The 19,493-nt window shown below is 40.7% G+C and overlaps 1 protein-coding gene across 11 annotated transcripts in view; it reads left to right on the top strand.

Moving 5' to 3' along the window:
• Piezo2 (piezo type mechanosensitive ion channel component 2) overlaps positions 1-19,493 on the top strand; it is a 428,243-nt gene that overhangs the window by 328,804 nt on the left and 79,946 nt on the right. For 6 of the 11 annotated variants that reach the window (XM_045144701.1, XM_045144707.1, XM_045144703.1 and 3 more), the window contains 7 exons: positions 1,310-1,351; positions 7,363-7,395; positions 7,771-7,988; positions 11,762-11,922; positions 16,634-16,810; positions 17,119-17,244; positions 17,815-18,015. In XM_045144701.1, the coding sequence (XP_045000636.1) occupies positions 1,310-1,351; positions 7,363-7,395; positions 7,771-7,988; positions 11,762-11,922; positions 16,634-16,810; positions 17,119-17,244; positions 17,815-18,015 (958 nt within the window). The remainder of the gene's footprint in view (positions 1-1,309; positions 1,352-7,362; positions 7,396-7,770; positions 7,989-11,761; positions 11,923-16,633; positions 16,811-17,118; positions 17,245-17,814; positions 18,016-19,493) is intronic. The other 5 variants (XM_045144702.1, XM_004656834.2, XM_045144705.1 and 2 more) reach the window with 3 other exon arrangements.

Genomic DNA, 19,493 nt, shown 5'->3' on the forward strand with positions numbered 1-19,493 from the left:
GGTAGGAGGATCGCTGTGAGTTCGAGGCCATTTTGAGACTACCTACTGAATTCCAGGTCAGCCTGGGCTAGAGTGAGACCCTACCTTGAAAAACCAAAAAAGAAAAAAAAGTGATGAAGAAAAAGAAATATTTTCATAACTGGAATTAACTACCATGCCTTGCTTTCTTGTTCTTACCTTTTTTTTTTTTTTTTTTTTTTGCTTTTTTGGATGCTTAATGAAACATGGTCCCATGAATGGGGAATACTGTTGCTTCTGTCTTGTACATATCTTGTGTGAATGTGTATATGGGCATAGATATAATAAATGTAATATCACTTGTTATGAGACAACTTGTTGTATTTAGCCTCATAAAACTTATGGTTAACATTGTGAAAAAAAGTTAAATATATATAAGAAAACAATTATAATTTCCAGATAGTCAATCTCAGAAATAGCATTTCACTTTTGTATTTATAGCATATAATCTAAAAGAGTAATACATTTATTATGTAATATACAATTAACTCTAATTTATTAACAACACTCTTAATATCCATCAGTTTCATATCACTGTTATTTGTCTATAATTGGTATTAGAAAAAAAGTTTGTATGTGTAAAAATAAAACAACTTTTTTTACTTCAGTTTAAAAAAAAAACGAAAGAAATTATTTTTGCTGGGAAAAGACCTAAAAAGTGAATCTTCCACATTCTATTTTCTTTGATAAATTGCACCTCAAAAAACAAAGGTCCCTCTTTTTCCCTTTTATATCTTTGTGACCATAATGAAGAGTGTGATGCAGTCTTTGCCAACAAGCATTAGGAACAATGTTAATGTTCATGAATATCTGATTCGTTTCCATTTTATCATTTATGTATGTATAATGTGTCATAAGTTTTCACAATTTAAATATTAAATATCTACCAGACCCTGATCTCTTCTGTAAAAGTAATGAAATAAGTAGATTTTATATCTAATATGATATTATGGTGTGAAATATTCATAAAATTGATAGCAGTATATGACTGTCTTCTTTCAAATGTAGTCTAAGATTCTTCATTTTTAATAAAACATGTGATAAGGGAGAGGGGTAAGGGGACTGGAGAGGCTTGCTATCTTGGAGCATTTTTCCTACGTATATCTGACTTCATGTTGCTACTGAATCTTGCTGCCTAGATGCTTCTTCAAGGCACAAAACCTGTGTGAATGAAAATGTGTCTGGTGATAGAAAGCTTAAGCGACAGTCTCCTTTCCTCTTCTCTAACATTCTCCTCTTTCTCTCCCACCTGTCTCCCATTGCATCCTTGTGCCTCCATCTCACCGCGCAGCCATGCCAAAGTCAATGGTCGCGTGTATCTAATAATAAATAGGTGGGTACTCAGATGTTTTTCTCTCTTCTTTCTGTTAAAAACTGTGGGTGTGTTAAACGATTTACTGCTTTATAAGAGAAAAGTGATGGATGGCATCAGGTAGTGGACAGTGCCTTCAGGTATGCTCATGGATGTATTTTGCAAACCAAACCATTTGGTGGACTGCACTGAATGGCGCTGCCAAGTGGGTGGGGAAGTGTCCAAGGGTCTTCAGCTGGTGCTCAATGTTTGGTCTTATATGCCCAACTTATATGTCCGGCTTATCTGCCCATTGACTTTGTTCGTTGGTAGAATAGGTACATACTTGCCTGAGAATTTGATTCTTTCCTGACTACATAATTAAGAGCTCAGCTCAAGAACCACCTTCTCCACATGGCCTCCCATCAATGCTAATGCCCTGCTAACCATTATCTACCCACCCTTTTATTCCTGTGGCATTTTGTCACTGCTGTTCTCCTGACACTTGCTATCCAGACCTCCATCCCTTGCTTATCACCCTTGCTAGAGGTATAAGTTCCTCAAGGCTGGTTGCCCTACTCTGAAGACTCCCTAACACTGATCTCTTGGCCTTGCCCATTATTGGATAGTCAGCAGTTATTTCCTGAGTAAAGAGAAAATGTAATATATGTTTAAAACCATCAATGTCTCAAATATATTTATACTTTAAAAATGAACATAGTCTTAAATAAGGATATTTTACATATTCCATAGTATGTGTAGATAAAACAAAAAGTGCTAATATGGCACTAGAACATGGTCCTCCCTTAAGATGAGTGCCAATTGGATAAGGAGAAAATCATGCCATGTACACACATGATAAAAGTGATCTTTGTAAAGTGTTGCACAAAAAGATAGCCTTAAAGTGTTCCACAAATGTAGAAGAAAGATACTTAGGGGGTCCAATTTATTCAAACTATTACCACCTTATTAGATTGGTGAATTAAATTATTCACTCCATCATCCCATGCTAATAATTTAGCTAAAAGAAGAAGCATGCATTTTACAATAAACTTGATTAGTGAAACAATTCTCCAAAAGATCTGTTTTCTATTCACTGTTCTTTTTTGGAAAATCCTAAGGCATAGAGCCCAAAATAGCAAATCATAAAAGGTGTGAGTCTAGAGGGAAGTATCAAACAGTCATTGGCTTCTGATAGCATGAGATGTTTAACATTTAAAAGGCTTTTAACTGCTAGGTGGAGAAATAAGATTGCAGACTGTTATAAACCTTCATCTTACCAGCTACTTAAATTCCATCTGTCCAAACAAAAGAACAACTCTTTTTCTTTGTGTTTCTCAGGCAGCATTTAGTATCTGTATTAAGAAATGGCTGCATCAGATTGAGCAACACCCAAAATAACTAGATTCTTAAAGCATTACAAATTTACCACTATCTTCTTTCCAATGAGATCTCTCATTTATGGAGGAAAATTAGTAGAAGAGAGCTATGCCTCAGAGGAAAAGTTATCAAACAAACTTGACTTTCATTTTACCACTTGTGCATCTGAAATGGTGCATGTAAAATGTGTCCAAATTTTAAAAAGATCTCCTATTTGCTAGAATAACAGGATAAACTCTTTTAATAAAGGAAATAGGCTCTCTTTTTCTCGTAATATTATTTTTATGAAAAAAATGTTTTATATGGAGAAAAATGTTTTATAAAGAGAAACATGCTTATAAAAATGAGCTCTGAACTAAAGGGGAAGGTGTACTTACAATTCAACTTTTAGGATAATTAAGATAGATAGATGTATAAATAACCAAGTAATATGTGAAGTAGAAGAGAGTGTCAAGTTCTGAAACACTGATAAAACTTCAGTAAAATTATATAATTATGGAGATATTCAGACTGATTTAGCAAATAGTATGATGTAGAATATTTCTCAGGAATAAACTTGTTTCTTTCGTGTATATAGAAAGAGTCATTCTGTATAATCTTGCCTAGTAGAGCTTTTCCCAGAAGAATCATTACCCTACATTTTTAAGATGTAATACTAATTCAAAAATCAGTGCTCATATGTGAATTGAATCTTCCAGAAGTGCTTATGAGGTCTAGAAAATAATTTATATTAAACATTATAAATATTCTATTTTAAATATTACTAATATAAATACTACAAATTTTCAAGACATCTTGTTTTTGAAGTAAGATCTCACTTTAGCCCAAGCTGACCTGGAATTCATGAATGAAAGGAATGAGTAAAATTTACATTTAACACATTTCAAATTAGAGTAATTAAAAATTCGAGGAATTGGGCTGGAGAGATGGCTTAGCAGTTAAGGTACTTGCCTGAGACGCCTAAGGACCCAGGTTCAATTTCCCAGTACCCACATAAGCCAGATTCACAAGGTAGTGCATGCATGTGGAGCTCATTTAGAAAAGAAAAAAAAAAAATGTGGAATCTACACTAAGGAAATTTTACAATGGGAGAATTTTATTTATTTTTGGTTTTGATGGAAACTAGCTTAATATGTAACTTTTCAAAGTCAAGCCCTAGTACAGAATTCAACCTCTTCAGCTCTCCATGTCTCATAATTTGTTCCTTTGGAGTCAAAGAAGAATGTGTCCCCAAGTGCACAGAATGTCCTTGCTGACAATCAGTGTTTACCAGCCACAAAGCCATATTCTCCAGAGAATCTGGATGAGGCAAGACAGGATTTCTGCCTTCCAAAAGAGTATCCCCAGAATACATACGGAGCATAAAATGTGTGGTGGAGCAGGACACACACTGAGGATGTAAAGAAAACAGTAGATGACTGGATGAACAGATGATATTGCCTGTCATGGATGTTAGGATAAAAAGGAAAGAATCATTTCACCTGCAAAATACATGGCAGAAGGAGCAGCACTCACAGTGTAAATCATAATAAAAAATAAGAGCAAGGACACAAAGATGGCTGTAAAACCAAAGAAAATGTAAATAGATGAAAATGAACTTCCTATGGAGACAAACATGACATGATTTGATGTAAAAAAAATGAAGGGAAAAAAGTTTTTCTGAACTCATTCCATGTCTATGTAGAGTATTAAAAGGCAAAAGTCCTTCCTCTGAATATTAAATAACTACTTGAGATGATTAGTAAAGAATTAATAGTATTGTAAGCTCTTTATTCTGATGTTTCTGGGAATATGACCCTAGAAAATGCTTTGTTAATTATTTATTATTATTATTATTATTATTATTATTATTATTATTATTATTATCTGGGGGAAAGAAAGCTAATTCCTATGAGGAATCAACCCAGCTGCTTTGTGTAGCAAACTGCAGGTCATTCAGCCCATGACATGTGTCTTCTGCCCACTTCTGCAGCATTCCCCATGCACTGACTGCATTCGTCAGGAACTACACAAACAAAAGTGAAAAGTTGATCCCCAAGGAGAAAAGCCTGCACTTCTTTCTTCTGAAAGTCTTTTTGAAAATAAAAGAGTTCTGTTAAAGAACAGGTTGATAGCACAACAATCATCTGCATGTAGCATCTTCCTGCCATCCAGTGCCAAATGGTCCTCTGCAAAAGCAGATGTCTAATGCTGCCTTTTCAAATCCTAACATGTGAAAATCTACCTTTACAAGATAGTTCCTGGTCTCAATTTTTTTTTCATGATGTTAAGCATTTACAAAATCTACCTGAATTTTCACAGCATGCTATGAAGTAGACCCAGTTATTTCACTCTTAGAGATAAGCAGTCTGAAGTCTAGAAGGCAGGTTCAGTATGATTCCATGCCACATAGGTTGTGACTCCTCTCATCAAGGCATGCAGTCAGTGCTTTCTGATTCTCAAACCCCATGCTTTCAGCATTCTTATTTATTCCCTCCAAAAAAGAATGCTATGATAATGATGGAAAGAAAGAAAAGGATTCACACAAGTGTGCTTTTAAATCAGCATGTGCTAATCATGCACTTAAAATATTTTCATTGTGCTGAAGTGATGTTCTATGGTTAAGTGTGCTTGCTCCGACCTCTTCCTTTGATTCCTTTGTCTAATCAGTGTCTCTCAATATACCCTGGCTGGAGCATATCACGTTAGAGGCATCGCTAATGAGGACATTTTGCTACATAGTCCTAGTTAACTAATGTAGGAAGAGCCTCACTCCACAAATAGTGAACTTTAGAAGTTTTCTTCTCATCAGCCTAGAGTTTATGTAGACCTTTTCAAAGCTGTCCAACATCATACTTTGATAGTTGTAAATGATCAAATTCCTTGTCCTGACAGCAAGTGTCTTCTCACTTATATAGTGCAATCCTATGGTGATGTCAGAGAGAATGAGCACATACTGATGATTTTGGCCTACCCTCTGCCTCATCCAACCATGTTTAGTGAACAACCCTGACAAACCAGGCACTGCAGATACATTTCCAAGGTCAATGTGCAGCATTGCTGTGAGGAAATGGCTTTGCAGCTTCAAATCTAGTTAAGTGTTCAGAAGTCTAGAGGAGAAATTAAGTAGCTTAAGATAAGTAGGTAGTGTATAAGTATCACAGCATCTACCCCATCTCCAGACTGAGCTTTCCTCAGACACTCTTTCTACATTTCCTTTAGCTGGCTTGTGGCATACCATCATCTACCTGTTTGACTTCTATTAAAGAAAAAGGAATTTCTGGATTTCTGGATTGGAGAGATGGCTTAGTGGCTAAGGCATTTGCCTGCAAAACCTAAGGACCCATGTTTGACTCTCCAGATCCTACATAAGCCAGATGCACAAAGGTGAGGCAAGTGCAAGGTCGCACTTGCCCACTAGGTGGTGCAGGCATCTGGAGTCCTATTTCAGTGGCTGGGGGCTTGGCAGGCCTTTTCTCTATCGCTATCTCTCTCTCTCTTTCTTTCTCTCTCTCCCTCCCTCTCTCCCTCCCTCTCTCTATAAAATAAAAATTATTCAAAAAGAATTTCTTTTGTGTGATCTATACAGAAGTCCAAAAATAACACAGATTCATTATAGTACTTCCTCCAAGCCACAGGCATGTTTCAAATATGAAATCAACCACATAAAGATAGCTTCTACTTTACCCAAACTAATCATTTAATAGAAAATTAACGAAATTTGAGAAAAGCTAAAGAATTTTTCAGATTCCACAATTATAAATAATATTAGTATTCTGTTATAACTAGGTTGAAATTTTTGGATTATTTATTACAAATAAAAAATAACATTAGCACTTATAGCAGACTTTTTCCTAAGATGTACCATATCATCTCAAATTCAAATTCAAATACTAATTTGAATGTGAATAAAAAGTTATTCAAAACAACATAGGAGGCTGGGTGTTACGATGCATGCCTGTAGCCCCAAACTCTTGAGTGATTAAGATGAGCAGATCACTAGGGCCTAGGAGTTTGAGGACAGCCTAGGCAACATGGTGTGGCTGTGTCTCAGAAACACAATGTAGGGACAGCTCACACTTGCTCTGTCCACCATGAAGTGAACACTAGGACCCGAGGCTGCTGTCAGAGCAGTGAAAGCCCCCTCCCCGCATTCTTGCTCTGGCTCTGGCTCCCGCATAATTCCCTGCAGCTTCCAGCCCACCGGCAAGATCAGTGACCCTCCGGCAGGATGCAAAGCAGATGCCTTAACTCATCGTGAAAGTGTGTTGTTCCCCTTCCATATGCTTTAGAAATTGAGTAGCTTGGGATCAGCCAATGCCAAGGTTGACTAAGACCATCCACTACTTAAGAATTTTAGAGACTTACATAACTTGTGAATGACTTGATTCTTGCAACAGGAATGCTTTGCTAAAAAGAGCATGATGTAATTTGATTCCAGAGTTGTATGTTCTCTCCCTTACAAATCCCCTACCCTATCCACTCAGTTCCATTGCTGACCTTAAGTTCATAGTGAAAGCACGCTTCTGGTGTCATTCTGGAATGCACTTGGCGTTAGGCCATCACGGCACCGGGCACACCCGAATGCAATAGTGGATGATATGTGGCGTGATATGTGATCTCTGACATTCCTTATAATTCCTCTGTTCTCATCTCCTTTTTTTTTTCCTTTCTACTTCAATTACTTTGAGCAGCATCAAGAAAAAATTACCAATCCACCAGAATGAGTAAGTCCCCCTGTGAAGCCATGAAATGCTTGCTCTACATGATGCCATTTCATGCTTCTACATCCTAAACTCTGACCATTTTCTCCTCCAGGAAAAAAAAAAATGTCAAGTTTAGGTGTCAATATCTCTCATTCCTGACCAATCACTAGAACCCAGATAAGACTAGCCAACAAAACCTGAGTTGACAGTTTGTTTTTAGAAAGAACTTAAAACAAACAGAACCAACGAAAAACTAGCCAGATGCTAACAACCCCCCCATGCAAGGTCTTTGCACATGCACTCATTTTCATTTGTTTATTTTCCTTTGACCTGCCCCTTGCTCACACTTCTCCTGATGCTCCACCCTCCTCTGATTCAGCTGCTCTCTGCCCACAGATTGGCTCACCCTGAAGGAAGCCTCCCTGACCTCGCCATGATGAATCTCACCACCAGCCTGGACAAACCGGAGGTGCCGAAGTTGGTGGAACCTGGGGAGAAGAGTCCAGGAGAATTCTCCGACAAGGCTGAGAAGGCTGACCTTGGGAAAGACAGTGAGGAGTCTGAGGAGGAGGATGATGAAGAAGAGGAATCCGAAGAGGAAGAAGAAGCATCAGGTAATAATAGCCCTTCCAGGCAGCTGCTTTAACAGAGCAAATGTGAGAGAAACTTGGATCTAACAGAGAGTGGGTGAAATTAAAGTTGGAGATCTTGGGCTGGAGAGATGGCTCAGCAGTAAAGAGTGCCTGCTAGCAAAGCCTGATGTCCCAGGTTTAGTTCCCCAGTACCCATGGTAAAGCCAGATGTAAAAGTGGCACATGCATCTGGAGTTCAGTTGCAATGGCAATAGGGCCTAGCAAGCCTACTCTCTCATATTCTTTCTTTCTTTCCATCTATTTATCTATCTATCTATCTATCTATCTATCTATCTATCTATCTATCTATCTCCCCTCCCTCACAAATGAGTAAATTAAAAAAAATATTTGTTTAAAAATGTTGGAGATCTTTTGGGTACTGTTGTATTGGATAATTATTCCAATTATCCAAATAATTTCCTTTTCATCTGACCTGAGAAGAGAGCAAATGGCTTGTGGCTTGTTCCCCAACCCCTAACCTATGGACAAGGCTCTGATGGAGAGACTCAAAGGAGTTGTCAGAACGCCTCACGTGACATGTTCTACCATACATGGAAACAAGCCCTGCTGTCACCATCACAGGCTCATTCTTAGAAAAGCCATTCTGGGCTAGAGGATTGGCTTAGTGGTTAAAGCATTTGCCTGCAAATCCTAAGGACCCAAGTTCAACTCTCCAGATCCCATGTGAGCCAGATGCACAAAGGTGAGGCAAGGGCAAGGTCACACATGCCTACTAGGTGGTGCAAGCATCTAGAGTTCAATTTCAGTGGCTGAGGCCCTGGCTGAACCAATTCTCTCTCATTCTCACTCTCACTCTTTCTAAAAAGAATTTTGGGGGCTGGAGAGATGGCTCAGCAGTTAAGCGCTTGCCTGTGAAGCCTAAGGACCCTGGTTCAAGGCTTGACTCCCCAGGACCCACGTTAGCCAGAAGCTCAAGGGGCACACACATCTGGAGTTCGTTTGCAGTGGCTGGAGGCCCTGGCAAGCCCATTCTCTCTGTCTCTTTCTCTCTCTGCTTGCAAATAAATAAATTAAAAAAATAAATTTGAAAAAAGTTTTAAAAAGCCTTTCTGAGTGAGGCTTGTTTCTATTTCTAGTTCTGGTCTGGTGTTTAAGGGTGTGAGAGCCAGAGGAGGTGTTCAACCACTATGATTGAGGAATTTTCTAGACTGTTTTCCCTGCTTTCTTCTTAGTCTTGGAATAATGCTTCAGCCAGGCAGGAGAAGAATGGAATGCCTTCGCATGGTGAGAATGAAATGTCACACTCCCTGGAGAGCAGCCAGAGCCTCTTTGGTGGGGTATTATGCTGTCACCCTGAGAAGCCACACTTGTCTTGGTGGCTCTCTGCTGTAAATATTTATATGTATAATAAAAAAAAAAAAAAAAAGCTGAGTGTGGTGACACACGCCTTTAATGCCAGCACTTGGAAGGCAGAGGTAGGAGGAGTGCTGTGAGTTCGAGGCCAACCTGAGACTACATAGTGAATTCCATGTCAGCTTGGGCTAGAGTGAGACCCTACCTCGAAACCCTCCCCAAAGTAACAATTGTGTGTGTGTGTGTGTGTGTGTGTGTGTGTGTGTATGACTAGCGAGATGACTCAGTGGTTTAGTGCACTTCCTGAACAAGCACGAGAGACTGGGGCTGGCATGGGGCAGGGGGGATGGCAGTGAATAAAAGAGCCCAAGTTTGAAATTCAATACCTCCCCTTCAAAGGGGAGCAGAGACCAGGGAATTGTAAAAAAAATAAAACAAATTGTAAAAAATAAAACAAATAAACAAACAAGCTAGCTCCAGTATCAGTAAAGAGACTCTGGCTCGAGTAACAGACAAGAGTGGTAGAACTGGAGCGGGTCACCCTATGTTTGGCTCCAGCTGCCACAGACAAGCACACCTGCCACAGGAAAGTGCATGGGGGCCACAAGGGCACATACATGCACACACAACACACGCATTACATACACACAAGCCAAAAAAAAGCCACAAAGAGGAAAATCACTCTCAAAGGCATCACCCAAGACCTTGACCCCCTTCCCCAACTCATCGTAAAAAATTCAAGGAATGTAAAAAAAAAAATAAAGGGAAGGACCACATGTGAGACGCACCTGCCGCCACCCCACCCCCACGTGACGGGAAGCACTCTGCCAGACAGGATGGCAGGCTCGGGGTTGCAGTATACTACTTCAAGGAAGATTCTGAGATTTACAAAGAACACCTCACCAAACATGTCACTGTCCCCAGTCCCCCACCTCCTCATGTACACGCCACCCGCACTTGCTTCCTACTGTGGCATTTCTGTTGATTGTCACCTGAGCCACTCTGTAAATAAGCATTTTTCATTGTAACAACAACAAAAAACAAAATCTCCTGACTCTTCAGAGCCAAAAACAGTGACACTCCAACCTATATCACATGACTCACATGAGTTTTGGTCAACAAGCATGACAACGTAATCCATGATAGAAACACAAAAAGACGCAGCAGTCCCTTGTGAACTTCAGTTGTTTGACTAGTACTGTCCTGGACTAGTGAATGCTGTCAGTGACTACCACAAGTAAGAAATAATATGATAGCTGACTAGATTAGAACATGGCTGCAATAGATCTGACCACACATCATGAAACCCTGTTAGTCATCCTGATGTGTAGTGCTCCTTTCTTGTTCTGAAGTGGGGCAGGCTATTCCCGCCCACCTACCACAGATCTCTGGTGGACTCATTCATTGGAGTACTCACCTTTTCATTGTGGGACAAAACACCTGACCAGAATCCACTTCTAGGAGGAAAGGGTTCATTACAGGCTTCCATCATGGTGGAGAAAGCGTGGCAGAGTAGACAGCCAGCTCACATCTTGTCATAGACACAGAAAAAGAATAGAAATGAGCCAGCTCTCAAGGCCCAGCAGGGCTTAACTATCAAATCCCAAGGCCTGCTCCCAGTGGCACACCCCCTTCAGCAAGACTCCACCAGCTGGGAATTGAGTGTAAGGCTTTGTCAAGCATGTGAGGCTATGGGGGCATTTGACATTCAAACCAGCACCCTCGTTAAGGGAGAACGGAGAGCCTTGTCCACTCATTGGTCCTTCATGGAAGCAATGCTTGATAAGAAAAATGTTATTTGTAAAGAATTCAGGTCATTATACATTCTCAGGAATTAGAGAATTGTAACATAGTCTTAAAAGTAAATTGGGGAGGGTGCTGTAGAGCTGGGTCATCAGTTAAGGTGCTTGCCTGCAAAGCCTAAGGACCTGGGTTCAATCCCTCAGTATCCACATAAAGTTAAATGCACAACATGGTGCATGCATCTGGAGTTTGTAGTGGCCAAAGGCCCTGGTGTACCCATTCTTTCTCTTTCAATCTTCTTTGTTTCTTTCTTTCTCCCTCTCCCTCCCTGTCTGTCTCTCTCTTTTCCCCCAAATAAATAAATAAATTTTTAAAAAAGTAGACTGGGACGAAATTCCTCTTTTTACTCATTTAAATAAAAGATATATGAAGGATACCTTTTTAGTGTTTATTATTATTATTATTGTCCCTTGAGTCTCAGTATATTATGACCATAATTACCAGCATTATTTGGGGTTCTTCGACACTCTCTCTCTAGAGTTCATAGAATTTATCCACTATGACTATTTTTCAGCTCCTCATTCCAATATGATATTCATATTACACATTCTTATGTACTCTATAGTCATGCCTCATTCACATCTGGTACAGGTAACACAAAACATGGTTATGTTCTTGGCATATTTTCTGTTTTACAGATTTAAGGAACAAATGGCACCTGGTGATTGACCGTCTCACTGTGCTCTTCTTAAAATTCCTGGAGTATTTTCACAAGCTGCAGGTGTTCATGTGGTGGATCTTGGAGCTGCACATCATCAAGATTGTTTCATCGTACATTATCTGGGTTACCGTGAAAGAGGCAAGTATGCATTTGCTACATGGTCGGACTGAAAAGAAACACAGAAGTAATCACTTTCTTTGTCCAAACATCCGTGGTGTGTGCAATACAGTGCTCATTGCATTCAGGGTATCACATGTCTGCATAGGTACATTTGCTTTGACACATAGAAGACCCAAAGAGAGTCTAACTGAGAAAAGGGAAAGACAGCAAAGGAGAAAGCCATGGGGCTTAGTTTTACTTGGGCCTGGCCAGACTGCAAAGGTGACCATGGAAGTGGGTAGGAGTGGGCTGCTTTTCTGCTTCACATAGGGAAATCCGTCTTCCTAGCATCTCTTTGAGGAAGAGACAGTGTCATTCCAGTTTATGTTGCCAGGGAGGAAACTCAAATTTTCCAAAGTACAATAAAAATTGTTACTAGAGTTCACCTTGTTGATTGAGTATTTTCTTTCAACAAGATAGAAAATGCTCAACACTGTACCTATATTACATTTCTGTGTTATGTTTTTTTTTTCTTATTGAAGAAAAGAATCATCCAATAAACAATTAGTTCGTGTTTGCTGGGGGAAAAAAAAATGAGCTTGCTTTCAATTTACTCATAAAATAATGTTTGTATACTTCTGGTCTCCCTGGACTTCTTTTGAGTTGGTTGCAATTCAGAGTCTTTGCCCTCTAAATATCAGGCTAAGAAAAACAGGGCCTATAATCTTTTTTAAAAACCTAAATAAGGGCTGGAGAGATGGCTTAGCGGTTAAGCACTTGCCTATGAAGCCTAAGGACCCTGGTTCGAGGCTCAGTTCCCCAGGTCCCACATTAGCCAGATGTACAAGGGGGCGCACACGTCTAGAGTTCGTTTGCAGAGGCTGGAAGCCCTGGCGTGCCCATTCTCTCTCTCTCCCTCTATCTGTCTTTCTCTCTGTGTCTGTTGCTCTCAAATAAATAAATAAATAAATAAATAAATTTAAAAAAAAAAACCTAAATAATAAATACTTCAGATTAAAATTTTGTCAGGCAAGATACCTAGGGGACAAACCTTAACTGGAGCTCTGCACTCTAAATTTCAATTTTTTCAGGTTTCATACAGGCCTTTTGAAGTGCCCAAGTGATCCTTTTCAGGTGGGGACAAAAACAGAACCCATTCTTGCCTGTGAGCTTTGTAGCAGAAAAGAGTATGTGCTCCACTAGCAACTAAGGCAGTCTGTGAGTTGATTAGAACCAAAATCCAGCCCTAATAATTTGTCAATTATTGGCAATAAAGCATTTAAGCATTTTAACTGTATAAGCAAATTGAACAATTGCCATAAACATTCAAGGTCAGCATATTAAAAAGAGAATTGGAAAAGAGCAAGGGAAGGCATTTGACTTAATGTGAATAAAAGTCCTTTCAGAGCTAAGCCAATCTGGCAGACAGGTGAGTTCTATCAACACAAAAGATGCATTAACAAGTTGCCCAGTAAGAAGGTTTGACAGTGGAAGTAGATACTAAGGTGAAGAGAAATTAGTGGGAATTGGGCCCAGTACATCCATTATCTGAAGTTCATCCTAGAGAGTACAGAGGAAGAAAGAAGTGGAAAGAAGGGTTAATGATATCACTTTCATAGAAAAACTAAGCAAACAGCAGGCCCAGTTTTTTAAAAAAAAAAAAAAAAAAAAAAAAAGATATTTAGGCTGCAGAGATGGCTTAGCGGTTAAGGTGCTTGCCTGTGAAGCCTTAGGACTCATGTTCAACTCTCCAGATCCCACATTAGACAGACACACAAAGGTGAGACAAGTACAAGGTTGCACCTGTCCGCTGGGTGGTGCAAGTGTCAGGAGTTTGATTGAAGCAGCTGAGGCTCTTGTGAGCCAATTCTCTCTCTGTCTCTCCCTAAATAAAATAAAACCTGATCTTTAGTGAGTCTTCAGAGTGTGGTCTTGTTAATAGACTATTAAGTACATAAGAACAATGACCTAATTAGTCACATTGCTACACTACTGGAAAATGGACTTTGATCAAACATGACTAAGTTCCTTGTCTGTGATTGATACATTGGCACCCAATCACCGTCCATATGTAACTAGGCGCCAATCTTTATCTTCAACCCCCTAGTTCTCATTGACCTGCTGCATGTCACCCCACTTCCTGTGTGTCTCAAAGAACTCTAGCCAGATATCCCTGAAAGTGAGCCCGCTGCCAAAGTCACCTCCCCCTTTAGATGATTAAGACATTCACAGCAGTGTCATCGTGGCTGCCTCTCATCCTCATGATCACATGAAGTAAAATCTTTGTGACATCGCCCAGTCCAATTCGACACTGCATTTTGGCATGCACTAGATATGTGGTGTGTGTCAAAGTCCTTGAAAGGCCTCAGACCATATTTCACACATGGTAAACCACTTGCTTCTCCAGGGATGTGCAACCACATGTTAGCCCTTGTCCATGAGGCCTCAGACCAGAAATGCCCCCTACAGGCCTAACTCCTACTTAGGAATTGCTGTTCACAGTTCAGATTTAATGTCAGCTTGGCCATCATTCCTCACCCCGGGTTAGACGCTCAGTTGGGAACTCCCATCACGACATGTTTGTTCCATTGAATTGTCACAGGCGCTTACTTATGTGCTTTTCAGTGCACCACTCTCTGTGCTTCCTGTGGGCAGGGAATCCTCGTGGGATATGCTGCCATGAATCTACTTAGAACTTAGTAAAACTTAGGGCTAGAGTGACAGCTTAGAGGTTAAGGCACTTGCCAGTGAAGCCTGAGAACTCTAGTTTGATTCCCCAGGGCCCACATAAGCCAGATGCACGAGGTAGTGCATGCATCTGGAGTTTGTTTGCAGTGGCTAGAGGCCCTGGGGCACCCATTCTCTTTCTATCTGCACTTCTTTCCCCCTGCATCCTCCAATAAATAAATAACATATTTTTTAAAAAAAAGAACTTAGTAGAAGTTGTTATTTTTCCCTATCATTTAAAAAATAAAAAGTTCTGTGAACAATTACTAATACTGCTTTTATACTCCGTGCCTTAAATGCCTAAGAACAGAAATAAAGCTTGATTTTACAGTGCCTTTACTAAGGTTTGCTTTCTGACATTTAGATTGACATGGCATTTGTCTAGGGGAGAAGAGTCAATTTGTTGATCACAATTTTTTTTTGATTTTTTTAAAATTTCTTGGCAGGCAGAGGGAGACAGAGAGAAGAGTGAGAGAGAAGAGACTGGGTGCACCGGGGCCTCTAGCCACTGCACATGAATTCCAGATGCATGAGCCACTTTGTGCATCTGGCTTTATGTAGGTACTGGAGAGTCGAACCCAGATCATTAGGCTTTACAGGCAAGCACCTTAGCCACTGAGCAGTCTCTCCAGCCCTGATCAAAATATTTAATAAAACACAACATTTATGATGTTCAGAAATGCTTTCTAGCCTTGAGAGGACTACTTTCATTCTCATGTGGTTCTACTAGGCAGATCTTCTGCCCCTAATATGTCAGCACTAAATTCTCAGCAAGGTCTGGCAGTGGCATGTAGCTAAGTAGGAGAATAGCAGATAATAAATCGCACAAACATTGTCCTGGGCTTTTCACATTTGTTGTCAGTTTGGAACCTTAAGTCTTATATCCCATGAAGCTTTGCACTTGGTTCATGTCGATGCCACATTGAGTATATGCTATAATTTTCAACTGCCAGTATGAAATGTCCCCGAGATAGCATTTCAATAATCACTTGAATGAATGGATGGATGGATAGATGTGCCAGGGCTGAGCAGGACAGCGGTTCTTCTACACTATTGAAGGGAGTGTTAGCATGGAGACCCAGCGGGCCTGGGGACACCTGCCTGATCGATAACATGACCAAGTTGAACTCAGCTTGATTCAAAATAGCACCTTCTTATTATCTGGTATCTCAGGAATGGCCCTGAACCTTACTCAGATTTCCCCATGGTGATCTTGGGGTCATTTCTTACACTTTCTCCTCTACAGTCTCCAGCCTCCAGCCTACCACTCAACCCAGTCATCCATGAAGTCTAGATGATTCCACTGCACACTCGAACTTAGCACGGGTCTTCTTTAATGCACCCAGGGAACCATCTGCTTCTCTAGTCATGGAATTCCTGATCTCGTGTCATTTTAGCTCCTTTAGAGCCGGTCTCTGGCCCCCGAGCATAGCCCTCACATTTCACCCTGCATTTTTCTGCAGCACTGACATAAATATAATGCACATCTTCCCTTCAGAGTCTCTCATGTAGGGTCCCTAAGCGAGTCTCTATTTCCTGCAAAGGCAGTTCATGTACCATTGCATGGTTCAAAGGGTACGCATCAAAACTTGATGCCTGCATGGTCTTCTTCACCCACTCTGGCATCTCACCTATGCGACTCTAAACTTTCTGATTTATTTCCAGTTATTCTCACCATAATGTCTCATGTTTTCCTGCCTTTGTTTCTGTTCCCTTCTCCTGGAGTGTACTTCTCATCTTTCATAGCCTAGTTCAGCTCTTTGGGAATTCCCTCATTGGACTGAGGAGCACTTCAGATGCCCTCACGGGAGCCTGTGAACAATGGCTAAGCTATTGCTACGTTGTATTAACATTGACTAGTTGTTTGTCTGTCTGCCACATGAGACAGTGTCCTCATTGACCTTAGTAGCCCCAGCACCTAGGATGATGTCTTACCCGTGCTAAAGAAATCAAGTCATCCCTTCCTGTAGGTGGTCTACCATGTCATGTATTTTTGTCTCCATTGCTGCTTTTATGTTTTCAGGTGTCTCTGTTCAACTATGTATTTTTGATTTCTTGGGCTTTTGCTCTGCCATATGCCAAGCTCCGCCGCCTGGCCTCCAGCGTCTGCACTGTCTGGACATGTGTGATCATCGTCTGCAAAATGTTGTACCAGCTGCAAACCATTAAACCTGAGAACTTTTCTGTCAACTGCTCCTTGGTGAGCCTCAAAGATGGGGGGGGGGGGGCTTCCTGACTGCCATTTAGAGGATAAAGCAGATATATAGGAAAGCCACACCCCAAGTGCATTCTGTCTAGTTTATAAGGCATCTCTTCAAGTCTGGATCTATTCCAGTCCAGTGTGGTGAACCTAAACCTGCTCTCAAACTGAACTTTCCCCTATGAAATGGGCTCTTACCTACCCATTTACCTACCCAAGAGTGGGCTCTCTTGGTCAAAGCTAAAAGGGAGCCGTCTGAGCATCTTCTATCTGCAAGCCATTTTGACTCCATTTTCTCTTCCTTTTAGCCAAATGAAAATCAAACCAACATACCCCTTCATGAGTTGAACAAGTCTATGCTGTACAGCGCTCCTGTTGATCCAACTGAGTGGGTTGGCCTGAGGAAGTCCTCACCTTTGCTCGTCTACCTGAGGGTAAGGCTCTGTTGTACCTGGTTTGGTTCTCTACATAGGGACAGCTGGGGCTCCTCCCTTTTAAGGTTTGTATTAGACACACCAACTCATATTTTACCATCATGAGGAAACTTACTTTTCTTTCTGGCCAGATTATAAGGTGTTAAAATTTCCCCTCTGTCATGCTATCCAGCTTAGTAAATCCCCCAGATATTGATGTCACCACTATTTTTCATTTACAGTTCTTCCAAACAAGGTTGAGCTTCCCTACTCAGGTAACTGGGTGTTGGTTCATGGATACATGGCATGTACTTACCAAGTACGTCCAAGGAGCAGACACAGTCTTGTGTCTAGAGATTCTAGATCCTTTTTCCATAGCAATTAGCCCCATTTCCATAATGGAAGTAAGTTAACTATAAAGAAGAAAGAGAGAGATGCTCACCACTTTACTGAATGCAGGTAGGATTTGTCAAAATACTGCTTTTTCATACATCCAGAATTAAATGCAGTAATTTGCTACAGGGATTGCTTTAAAGTACCGGATAACAAAGTCTTTACATACACAGTTGTGTTTTCTTGCTTGCCGTTTAGAATAACCTCCTGATGTTGGCGATTCTGGCCTTCGAAGTCACCATTTACCGCCATCAGGAGTACTATCGAGGTCGAAACAACCTTACTGCCCCTGTGTCTAAAACCATCTTTCATGACATCACAAGACTGCATCTAGATGATGGGCTGGTTAATTGTGCCAAATACTTCATAAATTACTTCTTCTACAAGTTTGGCCTAGAGGTGAGTTTTGTTTCTTTTCCATGCAAATATAAGTCACTTTAGGCCAATTGTTTCCTGAAACTTCCTTGCACAGTTCTACACCTTGACATGTGGCCCCTGGAGGCCCACATAAGTGGCTGCAACTGATAGGTTAGCTTGGCAAGGCTCTGGTTTTCCAAGATAAGATCCAGTATCCCCCAGTCCACAGCAGGGTGCTTGGCCTATAGGTTTCCAAGCCATCTAAATACATGGGTATCCATTATAATGTTAGTTTCCTATTAAGAATAAGAATAAAGTATTGGAGCTGAGGGCATGGTGGTGTACGCCTTAATTCCAGCACTTAGGAGGCAGAGATCAGAGGCCACCGTGAGACTACATAGTGAATTCCAGGTCAGCCTGAGCTAGACTGAGACCCTGCATTGAAATCCCCCTTCCCACCAAAAAAGAAAAAAAGAATAAAATATTGGGGTTGGAGAGATAGTTTAGCAGTTAAGGCTAAGGCCTTAGGCCTGTGAAGCCTAAGGACCCATGTTCAACTCTCCTGGTCCCATACACAAGGTGGTATAAAACACACAAGGTGGCTCAGGCATCTGGAGTTTAATTACAGTGGCTGGAGTCCCTGATGTACCAATTCCCCCCCCCCCTCTCCCACACACACACAGACACACACACACACACACACACACATTTAAAAAGGTAGGTTTGTTGGGCTTGCCTCAAAGAAAAGAATAAAATATTGGGGTTGGAGAGATAGCTCAGTGCTTAAGGTACTTGACTGCAAAACCTAACGACCCAGTTTCAATTCCCTAGTACCCATATAAAACCAGATGTACAAACAGATGCATGCATCTGGAGTTCATTTGCAGCAGCTGGAGGCCCTGGCATGCCCATTCTCTTTGTCTGTTTGTCTGTCTCTCTCTGCTTACAAATAAATAATAAAAATATATTTTTTAAAATTTTTATTTATTTATTTGAGAGCATCAGACACAGACAGAAAGACAGATAGAGGGAGAGAGAGAGAATGGGCGTGCCAGGGCTTCCAGCCTCTGCAAATGAACTCCAGACGCGTGCGCCCCCTTGTGCATCTGGCTAACGTGGGACCTGGGGAACTAAGCCTCGAACCAGGGTCCTTAGGCTTCACAGGCAAGCGCTTAACCACTAAGCCATCTCTCCAGCCATAAAAATATTTTTTAAAAAACTAAAAAAATATTGGGCTAGGGATATGACTCAGCAGTTATTGACACTTGCTTACAAAGCCTGCCAGTCCAGGTTTGATGCCCTAGTTCCCATGTAAAGCCAGGTACACAAACTAGCACATGTATCTGGAATTCATTTGCAGCAGAAGGAGGCTCAGGCATTTGCTTTCTCTCTTTCTCTTTCTTTCCCCTTCCAAATAAATAAATAAAAATAAAGAAGAATAAAATATTACTGTATTTCTTTCTTTATATACATTCAGAAATTGTACACTGCAACTAAAATGAACTATTGTAATCTGAAAT

This window comes from Jaculus jaculus, chromosome 2 (genome assembly GCF_020740685.1).
Source record: "Jaculus jaculus isolate mJacJac1 chromosome 2, mJacJac1.mat.Y.cur, whole genome shotgun sequence".
Taxonomy (NCBI): Eukaryota; Metazoa; Chordata; class Mammalia; order Rodentia; family Dipodidae; genus Jaculus; species Jaculus jaculus.